General features: G+C 43.6%; 1 protein-coding gene across 1 annotated transcript; it reads left to right on the forward strand.

The window, feature by feature from the left end:
- The first annotated feature begins 785 nt into the window (after positions 1-785).
- Positions 786-19,890, forward strand: zgpat (zinc finger, CCCH-type with G patch domain). Its single transcript, XM_038803205.1, has 6 exons — positions 786-1,549; positions 11,291-11,424; positions 12,314-12,466; positions 16,834-16,962; positions 17,755-18,178; positions 19,447-19,890. The coding sequence occupies exons 1-6, from the start codon at positions 978-980 to the stop codon at positions 19,583-19,585; spliced, it is 1,551 nt and encodes a 516-aa protein (XP_038659133.1). The 5' UTR covers positions 786-977; the 3' UTR covers positions 19,586-19,890.
- The last annotated feature ends 213 nt before the right edge of the window (positions 19,891-20,103 follow it).

Genomic DNA, 20,103 nt, shown 5'->3' on the forward strand with positions numbered 1-20,103 from the left:
CAGTTTTGATGAAGGGTCTACTTCCAAAAAGTCAACTTGTCTCTTCTCTGTGTCGATGCTGGTTGACCTGCAGAGTGTTTTCAAATGTTCTCTATTCTTGTTTGGGATCCATGATGTGGGGATGCCAGCGTTGGACTGGGGTGAGCACAGTAAGAAGTCTTACAATACCAGGTTAAAGTCCAACAGGTTTATTTGGAATCACTAGCTTTCGGAGCGTAGCTACTTCATCAGGTGAGACTTGTTTGAAATGGCAAACCAGTTGCCTTCGAAACTATACTTCAGAGAAAGTGGCAGTTGGCTGACTGAACTTCACGGTGTCCCGGGAATATGAAAGATGCAATTCAAACACACTTAGCGTTTTCTTTTAGCCATGACGTGGAGATGCCGGCGTTGGACTGGGGTGAGCACAGTAAGAAGTCTTACAACACCAGGTTAAAGTCCAACAGGTTTGTTTCGATTCACTAGCTTTCGGAGCACTGCTCCTTCCTCAGGTAAATCACATTCACCTGAGGAAGGAGCAGTGCTCTGAAAGCTAGTGAATCGAAACAAACCTGTTGGACTTTAACCTGGTGTTGTAAGACTTCTTACCGTTTTCTTTTAATGTAACGCAAAAAGGTCATCCAAGGGACCGGGTGATAGAACTGGGGAGGAAAATAATGGGATTGTGACACAGGGTTGGGCAGAGATAAAACAGGTGCATTTGGGGGGAAAAGTTTGGACAGAAATGTGAAATACAAAAAGAAACAAAATAAGACCCGGACAGCATTGGTTATGGCGCAACGTTTTGCACATATAAGATTGGCGGCTGTGTGGATGTGCAGGGTTTGGAGTAGTGTCTGGCCAGCCTGGGGACAGTCTGCTGCAGGGTCACAGGCTGCTCACTGCCTTTTCCTTCCGGAGTGCTGTGTTGTTAAAGGGATGGCGGTGGCGAGCCAGGCTGCCTGACCGCTCTCAGTCTGCCCCTTGGAGCGCCGGCCATGGACGAGGCGAGTCTGGAGGCGGCGATCGAGGTCTACAAGGCCCAGCTGCAGCAGGTGGAGGTGGCGCTGGGGGCCGGCGCCGAGGCCGACCTGCTGCAGCTCCGGGACGACCTGCGGCAGCTGATCGCCCTGACCGAGTCCAGCCTGCTGTCGGTGCGCAAGAGCCAGCTCCTGGAGCGGCTGCAGCAGGAGGCCTCCTCCCCCTCCAACTCACCGCCCAGGCCCGAGGCCGGCCCTGCAGCCCGGCGGCTGCTGGACGCCGAGTACGCCGCCTTCCAGGCCGCCTTGGGCGGCGACGGAGGGGAGGCCGCCGAGGAAGGGCGGCGGGAGCCCGGGGAGGAGGAGGAGGAGGAGGCCGAAGCCGGGGAGATCGGCGGCACCAAGGTGCGCGCTCCCTACCGCCCTGCCTGGGGCCCGCTGCAGTATCACAACGCCATGGTGGTGGGGGTGGAGAGCGAGCAGACACCCGAGCCCAGGGTCCGTGTCCTGTGGATCCACCCGACCCAGAGAGCAATGAAACCCTGTCCCTTCTACCTGAGTGGCAGCTGCCGCTTCCTGGATTCCTGCAGGTAACCATCAGGGCGACCTGGAGAGAAAATGTTTCTGGGGGTGTGTGTGTGTGGGGAGAAGCCCTGACAAAGAAGCCTTTTTACTTTAATGTCAAGGATCATCCCACGAAAAATACAAGGAGCTGGGAGACAGAGCCAGGGGTTGAAACACAAGTTGGACATAAGATTAAGAAAATTTGGGGGGTGCGTGACACCAAAAGTTTGGAAATAAATAAAAACAACATAACAGAACAAGTCCTGGACAGCAAAAGTTATGCAAACATAAAACTGTGAGAGTTAGATTTATTGTCACTGTACTGAGGTACAGTGAAAAGTATTGTTCCGTGTGATCACTCCAGGCATGAAAACATAGAACATACCATAAATACATGAGGGTGTATAATGAAAATACAAAAACATAAACAGCGGGTGAAGTATACAATATAGTGCTACAACTGGAGAAGATGCTTAGAAAGATCAGTTCAGTCCATAAGATCAGTTCGGATCCTAAGAGGGTCATTTAGGAGTCCGCTAACAGCGGGGGAAAAGCTGTTTTTGAATTTATTGGTGCATGTTTATGGCTTTGGTTCTGATATTTTCTTTGCTCGTGATTTTTGAACGATGATTTATAGGGCCTGCACCAGCCCACTCCCCCACCCTATTCCTGTAACCCCACATAACCGTTGGACATTAAGGGGGAGTTTTAGTGTGGCCAATCCACCAAACCTGCACACTTTGGACTGTGGGAGGAAACCGGAGCAGCTGGAGGAAACCCACGCAGACACTGGGAGAACGTACAAACTCCACACTGTCACCCAAGCTTGAAATCGAACCTGGGTCCCAAACTCTGAGGCAGCAGTGCTAACCACTGTTTCACCATGGACAAATAATCTGTCTCCGTGATGTTGATTAGGGGATGTATATTGGTTAGGACACCAGGGATAACTCCCCAGCTCCCTGTCAAAAGACTGCCTGCCACAGTGCTCCCTCAGCACTGCCTTGAAGTGTCAGCCTGGATTTTTATGGTCACAGAAATCACAGCTACCCAGAGATTTGTCACCTGGGGGCCAGGGAGTCCATCAGTGCTCAACCATATAGCGCACAGAGATCTCTTCGTAGTATAGTGGGTTAGGAACTTGTCCATGAAACTAATTGGAACAAGAGGTTCTAAAATAATTAGAAATAATGGGTGGGATTCTCCGACCACCACCCCCCCAAGTCGGAGAATCGCTGGGGGTCGGTGTGAATCCCGCCCCCGCCATCCTCCAAATTCTCCGCCCCCCAAAAAAATTGGCCCGGCATGAATCACACCGCCCGCCTCGGAGAATGGCGGGGACTGGCGTGACTCAATGGGCCCCGGGGCTGCCCGAATTCTCCGGCCCGAGATGGGCTGAGGTCCCGCCCGTTTTTTGCCAGTCCCGCCGATGTAAATTGGAGTAGGTCCCTTACCGGCGGGACCTGGCGGCACGGGCGGCCTTGGGGGGGGGGGGGGGGGGGTGCGTAGGGGGGTCTGGCCCCGGGATGTGCCCCTACGGTGGTCTGGCCCGCAATCGGGGCCCACCGATCCGTCGGCGGGCCTGTGCCGTGGGGGCACTCTATTGTTCCACACCAGCGGCTGTAGCAGTCCGCCCTTGCCAGTGTGGAAACGAAGCCCTCTGCTCGTTTTCAGTGTGGAAACGAAGCCCTCTGGTGCTGCCGCGCGTGCGCCAACTCGCGCCGGCCGGCGGAGGCCCTTCGGCGCTGATTGGCGTGGCGCCAAGCCCCTTTCCTGCTGGCTGGCGGGGCGCAAACCACTCCGGGGCGGGCCTACTCCTGAAGGTGCGGAGGATTCTGCACCTTTGGGGCGGCCCGATGCCGGAGTGGTTCATGCCACTCCGTCCCGCCGGAGTTGCCCGCCCCGCTGATTACGGCAGAATCCTGCCCAATGTTTTTTTTGGTACTTCTCAGTGTTGAGGTTTAAACAAACCAGGTTCACAGAGAATTCCAAATTCATTTCTGTGTGTCTTTCTATAGAACCATATAATTCCTATGCTGCCTTTGGGGCAGCACGGTAGCACAAGTGGTTAGCACTGTGGCTTCACAGCGCTAGGGTCCCAGGTTCGATTCCCCGCTGGGTCACTGACTGTGCGGAGTCTGCCCCTTCTCCACGTGTCTGCGCGGGTTTCCTCCGGGTGCTCCGCTTTCCTCCCACAGTCCAAAGACGTGCAGGTTAGGTGGATTGGCCACATTAAATTGCCCTTAGTGTCCAAAAAAGGTTAGGAGGGGTAATTGAGTTACGGGGATAGGGTGGAAGTGAGGGCTTGAGTGGGTTGGTGCAGACGCGATGGGCCAAATGGCCTCCTTCTGCACTGTATGTTCTATGTTCTCTGCTTTCATGGCCATTCGGGCCATGGAATCTGCATCACCCCCTGAAAGTGCACCCTACCCAGGCCCACTCCCCTGCCCTAACCCCATAACCTCACCTACACATCTTTGGACTCTGGGAGGAACCCAAAGCACCCAGAGGAAGCCCCCCAGCCACAGGGAGAAAGTGCAGACTCTACTCCGTCACCCAAGACCGAAATTGTACCCGGGGCCTTGGTGCTGTGAGACAGCAGCACTAACCGCTGTGCCGCCCCAACTTCTGGAAGCTGGGAAATGGCAGGCAAATTGTGGACTCTCAATATTTTGCATGTTTTTTGGGAAGAATGCGAGTATAGTTTTCTTTTGTGGCTGTAGCCTCAAAGAATACATTCTTATGCAGTTAATGCAGTCGCACAGATCCTGGCTCGGAAGAACCCAAACTCTCATCCTAACCTGTTTCAGTTTTCACTGAATGGACAGTTGCTCGGCAATTCTTTTAAAAAAAGCTGGTTCATGGGAGATGAGCATTATTGGCAAAGCCAGCATTTATTGCCCATCCCTCCTTGAGAAGGTGTTGGTGAGCAGGTTGTGCAGAGATGGTTATTGTAAAAACAGGCAATGGATGCTCATTCTTGCATTGGCCATTTTGTGTCGGCTTTGGCTTTACAACATGTAAGCAATCAAGTGAGTTCAAGGTTCCATTCGGCAACTTTGAGGCATTTTATATCTTGTTGACAGTTGAACGCTAATAAATCTAGCAGAGAATTCAGGAGCTACTTCTTTACCTGGAGAGTTAGTACAATGTGCATCTAGCTACCACGAGGAGGAGTTGAGACAGGAGTATGGATTACTTGAATTTAGAGAATTATGTCATGGAGAAGGAGTAGAAGAGCATGTTGGTAAGATGAGATGAAGAATGATGGGAGGGAGGCTCTTGTGGAGCATAAATTGTGGCCATATATCCTGTATTTTGAGCTGTGATTTCTGTGTAATAAAGGGCAAAGTAGGTAAGAACAACAGAACCATGAACACAAAGAAAATGAAGAGTGTACAGTTGTAAACTTATTTAAAGATGAAACTGTTTAATTTCTTCTAAGATTGGTCATCCAACCAAATCCAAAAATAAAACACAATTGCTGGAACTAAACAAGTTCACATCTATAAAGAGTGATGCAGGATGCCATTTAAAAAAATATATTATTCCTAAGGATGTGGATGTCACAGACAAGTACAGCATTTGATGGCTATCCCTAAATAACCTTGAACTGGGTGGCTTGCTAGGCTATTTCAGATGGCTTTTAAGATTCAGCCATATTACAGTGAGTCTGGAGTCTCATGCAGACCAGATCAGGTAAGGATGGTACATTTTGTTCCCAAAAGAACATTAGTGAACTAGATGGATTTTCACGACACTAGATGGCTTCTGAGACCAGCTTTATGTTCCAGATTTATTAATTCAATTTAAATTCCACCAGTTGCTGTGAGATTTGAACCCATGGCCCCAGAGCATTTGGTACCAGAGCCTGGGCCTCTGGATTTCTCATTCAGTGACATTACCACTGTTTGTTGAGATTTTTGAAAAGTTATTTTGTGATTGTGTTACTCGATATGCAGTAGGCTTGGACTTAATGTAGTGACATTTCTAGTTGGTGGACAATGTTGTAATGTAAAGCCATGAAAAACACTTGCAGTTTGCATTCCACTCTGAAGCAAGAAATAAGAACAGCTATCGCAGTTTCTGTTGACTTTGTGAGCACCTTCAACCTGCTGAACACGCAACAACATTGATAATGACTCAAAACGTTTTTTTTTCTACAGATGCTGCTAGACCTGCTGGGTTTTTCCAGCGCTTTCTGCTTTTATTTCAGATCTCTACCGTCTGCAGAATTTTGCTTTTATATTATTGTAGGTCGTAAATTGGATTTTGCTCCAAACGTGGCTACGAATGAAATATTAACGTTTGTTGCAGTTTGAAGTATCTAACCCTCATATTACCGAAATATCATCCAGGTCCCTCCTTTTTAAAAAAAATAAAATAATCCCAATCTCATAATTTTTGGAAGGAAAATAAAGTCCAAAGATGCACATGCATCATTTCAGCATGGCTAATGCAGCAGGTAACATTTACACTGATATCTTGGATGAAGTGTATGCACCTCCCGATCTGTTTTTCGGTATGAAACGAATGCAAGTTGTGTTTTGCCCTAAATTAAAGAAGATTTTTTAAAATGAACAAATTAACATGTAAATAACTCCTGGATTTTATCAGTGGGAATTGGTAAAATCTTAATTTAATCCATATCAAATTGATCTGTCTAATACAAAGAAAATTATATATTCCAGTTGATCTTTCTGTCTGGTACAGGAAATAATACAGGAAATAAAGGGCAGCACGGTAGCATGGTGGTTAGCATAAATGCTTCACAGCTCCAGGGTCCCAGGTTCGATTCCCGGCTGGGTCACTGTCTGTGCGGAGTCTGCACGTCCTCCCCGTGTGTGCGTGGGTTTCCCCCGGGTGCTCCGGTTTCCTCCCACAGTCCAAAGATGTGCGGGTTAGGTGGATTGGCCATGCTAAATTGCCCGTAGTGTCCTTAAAAGTAAGGTGGGGGGGGGTTGTTGGGTTACGGGTATAGGGTGGATACGTGGGTTTGAGTAGGGTGATCATTGCTCGGCACAACATCGAGGGCCGAAGGGCCTGTTCTGTGCTGTACTGTTCTATGTTCTAATACACCACAATTCTCTAGATATCCTTTCAAGATACAAGACAGAACAATAACAATCCATATATTTAACACATTTGAGTTAGCTCTTAGATTGCTGCTCCCCAAATGACTTTTAAAATAAAATATATATCATTTTAGAAATTTAAGAGTATCCAATTATTTTTTTTCCAATTAAGAGACAATTTAGCGTGACCAATCCACCTAACCTGCACATCTTTGCGTTGTGGGGGTGAAACACGCGCAGATACGGGGAGACTGAGCCCTGCATTCCTTTCTCAGCTGATGCTTCCTATCTTGCCCTAAGCATCGCTTAGTTACTGCTTCACTTTTGCCTAATTCCCTTCTGACCGAAAGGTGAAGGGATGAAGGCAGGATGTAAGGAGGACATAAATAGTTACAGACGGGTTAAGTGAGTGGGCAGAAAATTGGCAAATTGAAGTCATTGTAGGAAAATGTGGCATTGCTCATTTTGGAAGAAAGCAGATTATTATTTAAATGGAGAGAGAGTGCAAAAAAACTAGCACAAAGGGACTTTGGGGTCCTTGTTCATGAAACCCAGAAGTCTAGCGTACAGGTGCAGAAGGTAATGGGGAGGGTAAATGGAGTGCTGGCTTTTATTTCAAGAGGGCTGGAGTATAAAAGTAAAGAGATTTTGCTGCAACTCTATGATGCTCGTGAGGCCACATTTTAGAATACCATGTACAGCTTAGGTCTCCTTATTTAAGGAAAGATATATTATCGTTGGAGGTAGTTCAGAGGAGGTTTACGAGAATGATCCTGGGTATGGAGGGACTGCCATACAAGGAAAGATTAAACAGGTTGGGTCTATACTTGAATTTCAGAAGACTGAGAGGTGAAATGATTGACACATGTAAGATTTTTAGGGCTTTATACAGGGTAAATGTTGGGAGGATATTTCCACTCGTGGGAGAGTGTAGGACCAGAGGGCATAGTCACAGAACAAGGGTGTGCTCAATTAAGATGGATTTGAGGAAGAATTTCTTCACTCAAAGGGTGGTTAATCTTTGGGATTCTTTACCACAGGAAGGCGTGGAGGCTGAGTCCTCGGGATATTTTCACAGCTGAGATCGATAGATTTTTAATCATTAGGGGAATTGAGGGTTATAGAGAGAAAGCAGGAAAGTGGATTTAGTGAGTGTTCGATCAGCCATTATCTTATTAAATGGTAGTGCAGGTTCGAAGGGCTGTATGGCCTACTCCTGTTCCATTTCTTATGGTCTCTGTAGCTTCTCCCTGTCACCCCAGCCATTAGCCGCATTTGCTGTTGTAGCTGATTGCTCGTTCCTTTCACCATTCAGCAACTTTGCTAACTACTTGTCTAAGGTTCCTTTAGAAAGGAATTATTTCACTTGCCGTCAAAACTCTGGTCATCCCCCCTTCGTCAAAGTATGTTACAAATCCCAATGTCCAGTCAAAACTTCCTTCTCGCCTCTATTTTTAAAGTTATTTGAATATGTTATTGTTCATATCTTCCACAACTCTCTCTTAGCCCTGTCAACAAGACCCACCCCCAACCACCAGAGTACTGAGATTCCCCTGGTTGTTCCTTTCCAATTGCAACTTTGACGTGTCCTTGCCCCTTAACTGTCTCATGTTATTTGATATGGTCAACAACTCCCAACCACTACTTCCATGAGCTCCACCTTTGGATTGCCCATACATGATTCCACTTGCCCCATTGTAGCTAGGGCACCCCTAACATTGGCTTATCCTTTCAGTGCTGAAACATCTTTCAGTTTTTATTTTGGTTCCTTCTGTAATGTTTGTGCTTGGTGACATTCAGTTGCTTTAAAATAATAATACCATATAATAACAACATAAGGTCATAAGAACTAGGAGCAGGCGTAGGCCATCTGGCCCCTCGAGCCTGCTCCGCCATTCAATGAGATCATGGCTGATCTTTTGTAAGCTCCTTTTAATTCTTTTAACGATAAATTTGTGCTTATTTGCAGACTACTTGCTTCAACAAAACCTTCATAAACTTGACGAAATTTCAGGTCACATATTGACCACAGTGGAAAGGAAGTGAACTTCTCAAACCTCGCTTCATAATTGAAATTCGATTGCCCTGATAACATGTTGCTGAACCAATGCTGCATTTTTTCTAATGCTTTTATGTACTTCCTATAACTGCATATCCAAAACTGCAGATAGGCTGCAGCTGGTGTACTAACTAAGTTCTTTTATATTTTCTACATTATATCATTGCTTTGTGTTTTACATCTTTGAGATACAAAATCAAGAATTACATTTTCCTTTATTTTGATTAACTTAGCTATAGCAGCTCCTACAATTAATGGTCTGCAAGCTTGCACACTACAAGTTCCAACTTTTCATTTAATTTGTTTAAAAATCCCTCTTGTTCACCACTCTGGTCCTCCGATACCAGGTTTTTTGTGCGTTGTTCCCACCTCCCTTTTACACACACTGGCAGCAAATATCTCGGTCCCTGCCAGGAATTTGCCCCTCTCTATCTTTGTAACTTACTCCAATTCTGCAGCTCATCATAAATTTTGCATTCTTTCAACTGTGGCCTCTTGTGCGTTCTCCGCACCCCCTCCCCAATCCCCAATCATTGGTAGCAGTGCTTTCAAGCATTTTAGCCGTATGTTTTCCAATCCCTCCGTCAACCTGTCAATCTAATTTGTTCTCCTTTAAAAAGCCCCCAAAACTCTATAATTGTGTTTTTGGTCACTTATCCTAAAATCATCTCTTTCAGCTTGGTGTCAATTTTAGTCTTGATTATGTTTCTGTGAAGCAGCCTAGAATGCTTTACTAAATTAAATATGCTAGATAAATGCAGCTTGTCATTGCCTCAGTTCCACTGTCCCTAAACACCACCCCTTTTTACTTATGTCTTTACCCTTAAAGGCTCTCTGGAAGTCTTGACTTGGGAATATTTGGTCATCCCTCCTCTTGCCATTGATTTCTCCTCTGGGGCTTAAGAAACTGAATTAGAACAAAGAAAGGTTCAGCACAGAAACAGGCCCTACAGCCCCCCAAGCCTGCGCTGACCGTGCTGCCCATCTAACCTAACACCTTTTACATTTCCGAGGTCCACAAGCCTCTATTCCCATCCTATTCATGTATTTGTCAAGTCACCCCTTAAACGTCACTATCGTACTTGCTGCCGGCAGCGCGTTCCAGGCACCCACTACCCTCTGTGTAAAAAAAGAAAAAAAAACTTCCCTCACACATTTCCTTTAAACTTTGTCCCTCACACCTTAAACCAATGTCCACTAGTAATTGACTCTTCCACCCTGGGAAAAAGCTTCTGACTATCCACTCTGTCCATGCCACTCATAATTTTGTTGACTTCTATCTGGTCTTCCCTCAACCTCCATCGTTCCAGTGAGAATAAACCTAATTTATCCAACCTCTCCACGTAGCTAATGACTTTCATACCAGGCAACATCCTGGTAAAACCTCTTCTGGTAAAGCCTCCACATCCTTCTGGTAATGTGGCGACCAGAATTGAACACTATAATTCCAAGTGTGGCCTAACTAAGGTTCTATACAGCTGCAGCATGACTTGCCAATTTTTATACTCAATGCCCCGTCTGATGAAGGCAAGCACAATTTAATACCAACCTGGCTGTTATTGCATATAAAATTCACGTATGTACCATTTCACTTCGGACATTTGTTATCTTTAATCATTCATTGCCAAGGCTTTGAGGGGAAACCCTTGTCAGGTATTGAAAGCAGGTGTGACTACGTTTGTGCGTATTCAGCCAGCACTTGATTATGTCCTAAGGCACATTGCAGTTTCACTCTGTTCTGAGTTACTGCAGTACCAGCTTTCAGTCACAAGATACCCAAAGTAAGCTCTCTCATAAGTGGAGGAAGTGAGTCCTAAAAAATGCAGCCATTGTTCCTTCACATGAACACTGGAATCTCTAACTTGTGTAAATTAGGGATATTCTGGCTACCGGACACACAACTGTTTAGCCCTGATTGTTCTGCCAGTATCTAAGGAAAAGGGTCGACTTCCAAGATTTGTTTTTAAAGCTAAAGTATGGTTAACCTTCCAGTAGAAACTCCCTGTCCTTTAAAATATTAAAAATGCATTGTAGATTAAACCAAACCATGTAGACCTGGAAGGTCTCTGTATGGATTCCCAGTCCGTGTTAGGCATGTAGCTTGTGAGTCACTGTCAGACGTTCTATAGATAACTTAAGATTATCTGGTGCTTTTTTTTTCTATTCGATGAAAAATGCATGCGCATTTGAACGCTGATTTAAAAAAAAAATTTAGAGGACCCAATTCATTTTTTCCAATTAAGGGGCAATTTAGCGTGGCCAAGCCACCTACCCTGCACATCTTTGGGTTGTGGGGGCGAAACCCACGCAAACATGGGGAGAATGACAGTGTGAAGTTTGCACAGTGACCCAGAACTGGGAACGAACCTGGGACCTCGGCACAGTGAGGCAGCAATACTAACCACTGCGCCACCGAGCTGCCCCTTGAATGCTGATTTTAATGTCCCATATGGTTGATTGTTCACTGCCTTGGATTGCATGTGAAAAATAGCTATTTGAGATACTAGCGATGCCTGGTATGTATGAATAAGAAAAAATAGAGAGAAAATTAGACTAAACTCTATGGTGAAATACTGAAAAATATGCAATTTTAGAAGAAAGTTACAATGTTGAAAATAATTGTGTCTGACTAGATACTCACATGGAGAGGTTGTGGCTGTGTCTGAATTGCGTGAGTTTGAAGAACTGGACCTAAGTTCACTTGAGGTGGGGTCATCCTGTTTGGCTAAGTACGAAGATGAGATTTGGTACCCAGCTAAAATCCTAGGTAAGTAAGTACACTTGCGTCCACATTTCCTGACTTGATCAGCATATTTCAGCTTGTACAATTTGACATCTTGAAAAGTGCTAATCTATGTCTGTGTTGGTACATAGCCTTGGTGAGAAAATGAACTTAAATATGTATAAATAGCCACGATTTTTTTTGGACAAATTGAACTACTGCATTTCCTCCACAAAAAATCAGAAGGAAAGTTACAGTATTCCTGGACTGCAATTAGATATTTTTTGTGTGAAGTATTTAAAAAAAAAAAAGCACCTTCTATTTAAAAAGAAATAAACTTTTAATTATTTCCCTTTAACGAACAGACATCAGTAAACTTTTTATGCATAAATACCGTTTTTAAATGAACAATATTTAAATCACCATTTCTGCTTGCATCTGAACTTTATTTTTCTTGGTAGCTGCTTTTTTTTTTGGAGGCCCGTTCCTGTGCGTTTTGTTAATTTTATTCCCCCCCCCCCCCCCCCCCCCCCACACACACACACACACACACACACACACACACACACACAATGGGGGATAAAATAGCTGGTTACCCCACCTCACTTCCCCTTCCGATCCCCCAGCTCCTTCACCTGAAATAGTGTCTCCATTTCCAGCTTAGTTCTCTTGAATCTTTGTGTCAACACTTCCAGCTGTTAAAAAAATAAAATTTAGATTGCTACTCTGACTACTTTTGTATTAAATCTTCAACTTTGTGTCCAGGAAATCTTAAAAATGTGGCCTGTGAAAGGTTAGGTAAGAGACAAAAATGTGGAGATAAGAGTTAGATCAAGGTCACAAAGATCAGATAGAGAGTAGCTCTATTTTTGATTTTTGGAGAAGTTTATATTTGTGGAACCTGTCTAATATGTGGAAATACTTTGCCTTTCAGACATTGACGATGGTTATTTTACGATAAAATTTGATTCCTTGTTTCAAAAGGAAATTGTAATAGAGGGAGATGGGATTATGCCAGTACCTCGGGCTGATGAGTCTTCCTCATCTTCATGCTCTGAGGATGAGGGACAGCTTGGTTATGCAAGAGGTAAGCACTATAAAGTAGATTTCAGTTGATTTCTTCAGAAAATATAGTCCATCGGGTATTTAGCATGCAGGCTATTTCACAGGACAGTCTGTGCAGCAGATTGTTAAGCCGATTCACGGACTCCCAAGCTGCTTATCATTTCTGCGGCCAAGAGGAATCAATATTTCAAGTTCATGTTGAGTGTGAGCGGTTGCAGCCCCACTTCCGCTTTTTGAAAGAACTACCTCCCAATTTCTGCCTGCACTTCAGTCCGATGTTCCAGATCTTTAGCCTTCCAATGCAGAGGAGTGTGGGCAGTTTGCGGACAACTGGTGGACCAGGCCAAGGTGGTCATCAACAGGTCAATGCAGCGGCTGATTGAGGGGACGGTTCAGTCTTATTGCCTGTCTCTCTCCCCTGGCTGGGTGTACATGGAGAGGGAGCATGTAATCTTATTGATGTACTTAAGAGTTTTTGCAAATGATGGGCACCAGAGTTCTTCTTCATCCTGTTGTGAAGTACAAATGCAGCATAGAGTTTTTGGTCGTATTAAAAGTTAACGGGGAATATCTTTTCTATAGTGCCTGCTATGGTCGTATTTAGTCACTGGCACTTTAGAACATAAGAACTAGGTGCAGGATTAGGCAATTCAGCCCTTCGCCCCTGCTCTGTCATTGAATACGATCATGACTGATCTCAACTCTATTTTCCTGCCCGTTCTCCGTAAACCTTCAACCCATTACTAATTAAAAATCTCCTCAAATTTACTAATTTCCACTGCACTCTAGGGAAGTGAATTCCACAGATTCACAATCCTTTGAAAGAAGTAGTTTCTCCTCATCTCTGCTTTAAATCTGGTACCCCTTAGCTTAAACTATGACTTCTCATTCTAGATAGCCCCTCAAGTGGAAGCATCCAGTCTATGTCTACTTTGTCAATACCTTTTATCATCATGTATGCCTCAATTAGATCTCCACTCTTTCTTCTAAACCCGAGAGAATATTGTCTTTTTTTATAAGACAAACCCCTCACCTTTGGAATCAATCTGATGAATCTCTGAACTGCCTCCAATGCAAATACATCCCTCCTCAAGTAAGGGGACCAAAACTGTACAGGGTACTCCATTTGCGGTTTCACCAATGCCTTGTACAGTTGCAGCAACACTTCCCTGCGTTTACACTCCATTCCTTTAGCCATAAATGCCAAATTTCCATTTGCCTTTCTTATTACCTGCTGTGTCTACCTGCATTCTGTTTTTTTGTGATCCCTGCCCGTGGACACCCAGATCCCTCTGCACCAAAGCACCCTAAAGTTTCTCTCCATTTAGATAATAAGTTGCCTTCCTATTTCTCCGACTAAAATGGATAATCTCACACTTATCCACATTAAACTTCATCTGCCAAATTTTGGCCCCTCGCCTAATCTATCCATATCCATTTGTTTTTGCAGCAAAAGTCTTGAAACCTAAAATCTTGTCATGATATTCCTTTAAGTTAGCCACTGGGTACTCCAATATATTTTAATATGTTATCAGGGATGTAAACTCTGCTTTGTATAGACGAATACACTATGTCAACAGACTGCTGTATCAATACATTTTAGTTTAACAAACACCTCTCTGACCAAACCAACCTTCTACATTTATCAAAAGCCACATTTATCTATTATCAAAAAACTACATTTGCTAATGAGTTACGATGTTAGGCACCTACTTCCAGGAAGTCACTCTGGACTGGATCCTCTAGAGCCACTGTTGCAGTAATTGGGATGAAATGACAAGGGTGTGCTAAAGGCACATTTTCAATTTGTGTTCAGGATTGTTAGAAGATCGTGTTCGTGATTGAAATTGTTGACTGGAAATAACTTTTATTTGAAAAAATGGAACCAGCTAGTGTGTGTGATGTCAGTACACATATAGCGAGATATGCAACTTGCTGTAATTGTGCGCTAAAATAATTATGAATAAATTAGTTGGGAAACTAATTGTGATGAATGTAAGAATTTAAGATGTATTATAGGTATTTGGTGCAGTAAGTGTTAAAAGCCTGGGTTACTGTGTGTGTGACTGCTTCAATCATGTTTTAAAAGAAATCCTAGTTTGAAAGACAACAAAGCTTTTGGGAGCCAGGGATGCAATTAAAGCATCGTCAAAAGCTTGGGCTGATGGAATGTTGTTTTGATTAAGGGGATTCCCTGTGGAGTTAATTCAATTTCAGCTTAGTAAAATTATGTCATTGTTGCGTGGAGCTAAAGCATCATGCATTTTGCAGAACAGTTCAGTTGTGAGCTGAATGAAGCTGTGACCAGAAGTCAAACAGTTTGCTCTCATTGCAGTTCAGTTAAAAGAGATTAGCAGTCTTTAAAGTAGTTCAGACCTCTCTGAGAACAAGGAGGAACAAGCGGAGAAGCATCTTCTGAAGAAATACAGCCTGAGTTTCTGTATGGGTCTGATAGAATTCAGGTCTTATCTTTAAGCAGTGTCAAAAGATATTTCTTTCTCAAATAACATCTCTGTAAAGTAAGTATTCCTGAATGCCAATGGTTGTTAATGGTAGATTGATAGCTGAGATGACTTTTTTTCCTCGTTTGAGTGGAAATTAAAATGCCAGTTAAGGGTTTTGTATTCACTGTATTGAGTAGGATTGGGGGTAATTGTAAGCTATTTTCTGGAGTGATGTTAAAGATATTTTAATACTGTGTTAGTAATAATCTAGCCACTGATGGGGCCTGGTCTGAGATCATAATCCAATTTGTATTCTCTAAATGAGAAGGGCCTGTGGTTATGAAGAGATACTAGGGTAGACTTTTGTATTTGCTGTTTGAGTGGTAATATAGCAGAGCAGATTATCTTTCCATACTGAAAATGGACATCTGAAAATGGACATATGAAATAAGAACAGAAGTAGGCCGTTTGGCCCCTCGAGCCTGATCCACCATTCAATAAGATCATGGCTGATGTGTTTGCGTTTCAAGTTCCACATACCCCATTTACCCCAATAACCTTGTTCGGCAAGCAATCTATCCCTGCCATAAAATATTTAATGATTCCGCTTCCAATGCCATCTGAGGTAGAAGCTCCAACATTACACATCCCTCAGAGAAAAAAATTATCCTCATCTCTGACCCTTAACTTGAGAAAGGACGTACTGGCGCTGGAGGGTGTGCAGAGGAGATTCACTAGGTTAATCCCAGAGCTGAAGGGGTTGGATTATGAGGAGAGGTTGAGTAGACTGGGACTGTACTCGTTGGAATTTAGAAGGATGAGGGGGGATCTTATAGAAACATTTAAAATTATGAAGGGAATAGATAGGATAGATGCGGGCAGGTTGTTTCCACTGGCGAGTGACAGCAGAACTAGGGGACATAGCCTCAAAATAAGGGGAAGTAGATTTAGGACTGAGTTTAGGAGGAACTTCTTCACCCAAAGGGTTGTGAATCTATTGAATTCCTTGCCCAGTGAAGCAGTTGAGGCTCCTTCATTACATGTTTTTAAGGTAAAGATAGATAGTTTTTTGAAGAATAAAGGGATTAAGGGTTATGGTGTTCGGGCCGGAAAGTGGAGCTGAGTCCACAAAAGATCAGCCATGATCTAATTGAATGGCGGAGCAGGCTCGAGGGGCCAGATGGCCTACTCCTGCTCCTAGTTCTTATGTTCATAAGGTGACCACTAATTTTAAAATGGTGTCCCTACTTCTGGACACACCCACAGGAGGAAGCATTCAACCATGTCAAGACCATTCTCCTCCTCAGCCCCTTCCACTCTTCTTCCTCAGACCTTTCCCCGCGCCCCCCCCTCAGCTCCTCCCCCTGCACCACCCTCCTCCTCAGGCCTCTCTCCCCCCCCCTCTCCTACAACTCAACCCTGTCTGCCCCCCCCCAAAACCTCACCCCAGCTCAACTCAATTCTTCTTCTTATGTTAGCACCCCGCTCGTTGGATCAAACTTACTTTCCGAGGCCCATCTCTAGCTATGGCTATGACCCGGAAAACCCAACTCCCTCTCTTGATTGACAGGCCAATCTGCTTCAATTGGGAATTAAAGCATGCCGCCTAAGACACAATCGTGTTGGCATGAGCAGCACCATCCGTGGTATTGGCCGCTGCCTACTCTGTTGCTCGTAACAAAGTAAAACACCACAACAACGCATATGTGGTGGTATTGGTTATAAAAGCAGCCATATTCTAAACCTACTACTTTGGTCCTGCTTCACTTCCCCTAATTTTACTTCTGCTTCATTTTTGATACCCACACTTCCTCCTGTTAAAACACCTTGAGTAATTTACTATTTTGATCAAACATCTTGAAGTCTTCAACATTTTAAAAAAAATATATCAAAATGGTGTTCTACAGTGTTGTAACTGTTTGCCTTCCATGATCTTATTTCACAGTCTTAGATGAAAACTCTGTGGAAATGGCAAATTGGACCCCTACTTGCAGTTCTTTTGCTGGTTGGGAAGCTCACACTCGAGGAATAGGATCAAAATTAATGATTAAGCTGGGCTACGAGTTTGGAAAAGGTAAGACTACGCGAACTAACCTTGCTGTATTACTGTCCAAATGTCAGCTCGGGTGGGAGGGGTTGGAATGTGTAAGTTATTGATGATTCTTTTTCATTGTTTTGTATTCAAAATGTTGGGAGCTGTTTGAGGGTGGGTGGGATAAGGGGATTGTTGGCTAGGGGATTGCCATTGTATTTGTTATTGTTGATTATCTGTTGTAAATTTTGATCAAAATGTGAAAAAGGAGAATAAAAATATTTATTTGGAAATTCCTGTCCGAGGTCATCGGATCTTTAAATGATCCGTAACATTTTCCATCCCACCTGCCACGATTCCTGCGGGGGCAAGACGGGACAATTTTCCTCCATGTGTTTAATGCTCTGCTGAGATCGAAAATTAATTTTAGTGCCTCCTGCTTAAGCAGTTTCCAATTTGTCAGAATGCACCCAGATTGACCTACTTACTATTTTCTGTATCCTGGACTTTCCGTATGCGTGTAGTCTTGAGAACAAGCAATACGCTAATAAATAAGATGCTTTTTTTTTTAAGCAGATATTATTTGGATTTATTCTTTCAAATTTACCTTTAGTTGGCGACATTTGAAAGAGAATAACTTGTGACTGATTTGGAGGAGGTGGTTTATTTTAGGTTTGGGGAAAAATTCTGATGGCCGGGTGGAATCTGTACAAGCCATGGTTTTGTCACCAGGAAAATCCTGAGTTATTGTTTCAAATTTGCCTTATTAATTGGTGACATTTGAAAGAGAATGACTTATAATTGATTTGGAGGGTGTGGTTTGATTCATTTTAGGTTTGGGGAAAAATGCTGATGGGCGAGTGGAACCTGTACAAGCAGTGGTTTTGCCAGCAGGAAAATCTCTCGATCAATGTGCTGAAATATTGCAAAATAAGCGTGAAGGAAAACGTAGCCATCTCCACAAAAAGAAGCACAAGAGGAAAGGCGAAGGAGGCTTGCGTGCTGTTAAAGAAAGAAAACCTCGCCAGACTGTGTTTGACTTTTTGAATGACAAACTTGGAAGTACTGGACAGACTAGCAGTTCATCAGGTCACACTGGATTCCCCATGGGAGAAAAAAATAGCAAAGAACGTTACAGGGGCAACAAAAGCCTGAAGAAAGCTCTAAATATCCAGCTTTTTCAAATAACAGAAAAAATTGAGCATACCGAAAAGGACATTGCAAAAATTAGGGAGGCACTTGCAAGAAATGTTGGAAGGTACCATATCTATTGAATTGTTTACAATTGGAGCTTATTTCAGTTTGGTGGGTCTGATTCTATTGTGGTTAACACATCAGCAGATGGTTGTCAAAACCTAATTGAAAATGGCAATGTAGCTCAAATTTGGAAGAATTAAAAGCAGCCTGTTTGGTTTACACTTACAACACCCCCCAGCCCACGTTCCATCCCTTTATCAGTGCTCACCATCCCTTTATCAGTGTTCAGTGTGCAACCTGAGGTGATGGTTTGCGGGGGGGGGGGGGGGGGGGGGGGGTGATGTGGGTGCGCACGCTGCCTGGGAAGTAAGTTTCACCCTTACTAACTGGCAAGAATGGTTCACCCATTGTTCGGAACCTACCTGATTTTCTTCCATTGAACAGGCACACTAGTGCCTAAAAGATGAAGGTGAAAATTACCCCTCTCATCCTGTTTTATTCTTAGCTGATTTCAGGTCCTACATTGGGATGGAGACTTCCTGCTCCAACCTCCTGTTGCTTGCCTATCTCCATCTATACCCCACTCAGATGACCACTAAAATCTGCAGCCACATATTCACTTGAGTCCTAAGCTCAACTTTTCTAACACCCTCCCAATTCCACCGTTCACTCTGCCAACCTATCATTCCCATCTACAAAGGCTTCCCATTCCCCAGTATGTGGATTCTCAAATCTTCCTGTCCTTCACAACCCTGCTTCTGCGACCTACTCTTGTCTTGTGCCCCTGCTCCCCTAAATTTGGATTTCCTGCTGTTCTCGCACACAACTTGCCCATTGAGAGCAGAGTTGCTATCCTCTTGCCACATGCACGTCTCTTTCCAAACTCCTACATCTCCTCAAGAACCGCTTCTTTTACCTGGCACTGAGTCACATGTATGAACTGTGTTTGCTACTTTTCCCCACTCCATCCCGACTCTTTGTTGGTGCACAATTCCTGATGCCCTCAATGAAACTCCAATTTGTGACTAAAGGAAACCCATAAATGCAAGTTGCATTCTTTTTTATGGGTAATTGCTTAGTGCACGTATAAAGCAGAATCGTTTAGTTTGGATTGGTAAATGGTCTCCACAAATACTTTTAAGATTGTTGCAGTTGAAAGAAGTGTTGAGGTTTGATTTATTCACTGTTGACACCTAAATTGTCCCTGGGTGGAATTGTATAGCAAAGGAATATTCAGTGCAAATACATCATTAAGGAATTTCAATAGGCGTGCCTCCACAACATCATTTGGTAATTTATGTTTCAGTTTTCTTTACTGTTTTATTGCAGAGACAAAACAGTAACCTCCCATCTGGAAGAGAAGTTATCTAATGCAAAGAAGCAGTTATCCTATCTAAAGACTCAGGAATCCGGGGCCCAACAAGAACAAAAGAAAGCAGACACACACAAGAAGATGACCAAATTTTGATTTAAAATCAATCATTCTTCTTCTGTATATTTTTTTAAAAAGGACAATGTGTGCAGCATTTTTCTGTAAGATTTATCCAATGGAGTTAACATAATATGGTTCTTGGAGTTTGTGTTATTTGGTATGTCTTTTTGAATGTTTTGCATTGAGCTAATAATGAAAATCATTTCTGTTATTAGATGAGGTTGATGCACCATATGCAGATCTGATCATAATTGTTTTAGTAACTTTCTAAAAACTGAAAACATTGTTTATGTCAGTGTTGTAAGTTGTGTCCGTTGACTATATAAAATTGCTTCCTCCAATGCCTTTTTCTTTCGTACGTAAGTTGAACAGAGTGGTTCTTTTAAGCCCGCTTTGAAAGTGTATAAAAGAGTGCATTGCAAAATGTGCATTTTTGTGATGGCAACATTTCTGCCATCATATGTTCACCTGCCTGAGAGCTCGCTTGCACTGACCTGCCAGATATTACCTCAATCAAATAACAGTTGGCATTGGGTTTCAAACCCAACACTATC

Source organism: Scyliorhinus canicula, chromosome 7 (assembly GCF_902713615.1).
Source record: "Scyliorhinus canicula chromosome 7, sScyCan1.1, whole genome shotgun sequence".
NCBI classification, from domain to species: domain Eukaryota; kingdom Metazoa; phylum Chordata; class Chondrichthyes; order Carcharhiniformes; family Scyliorhinidae; genus Scyliorhinus; species Scyliorhinus canicula.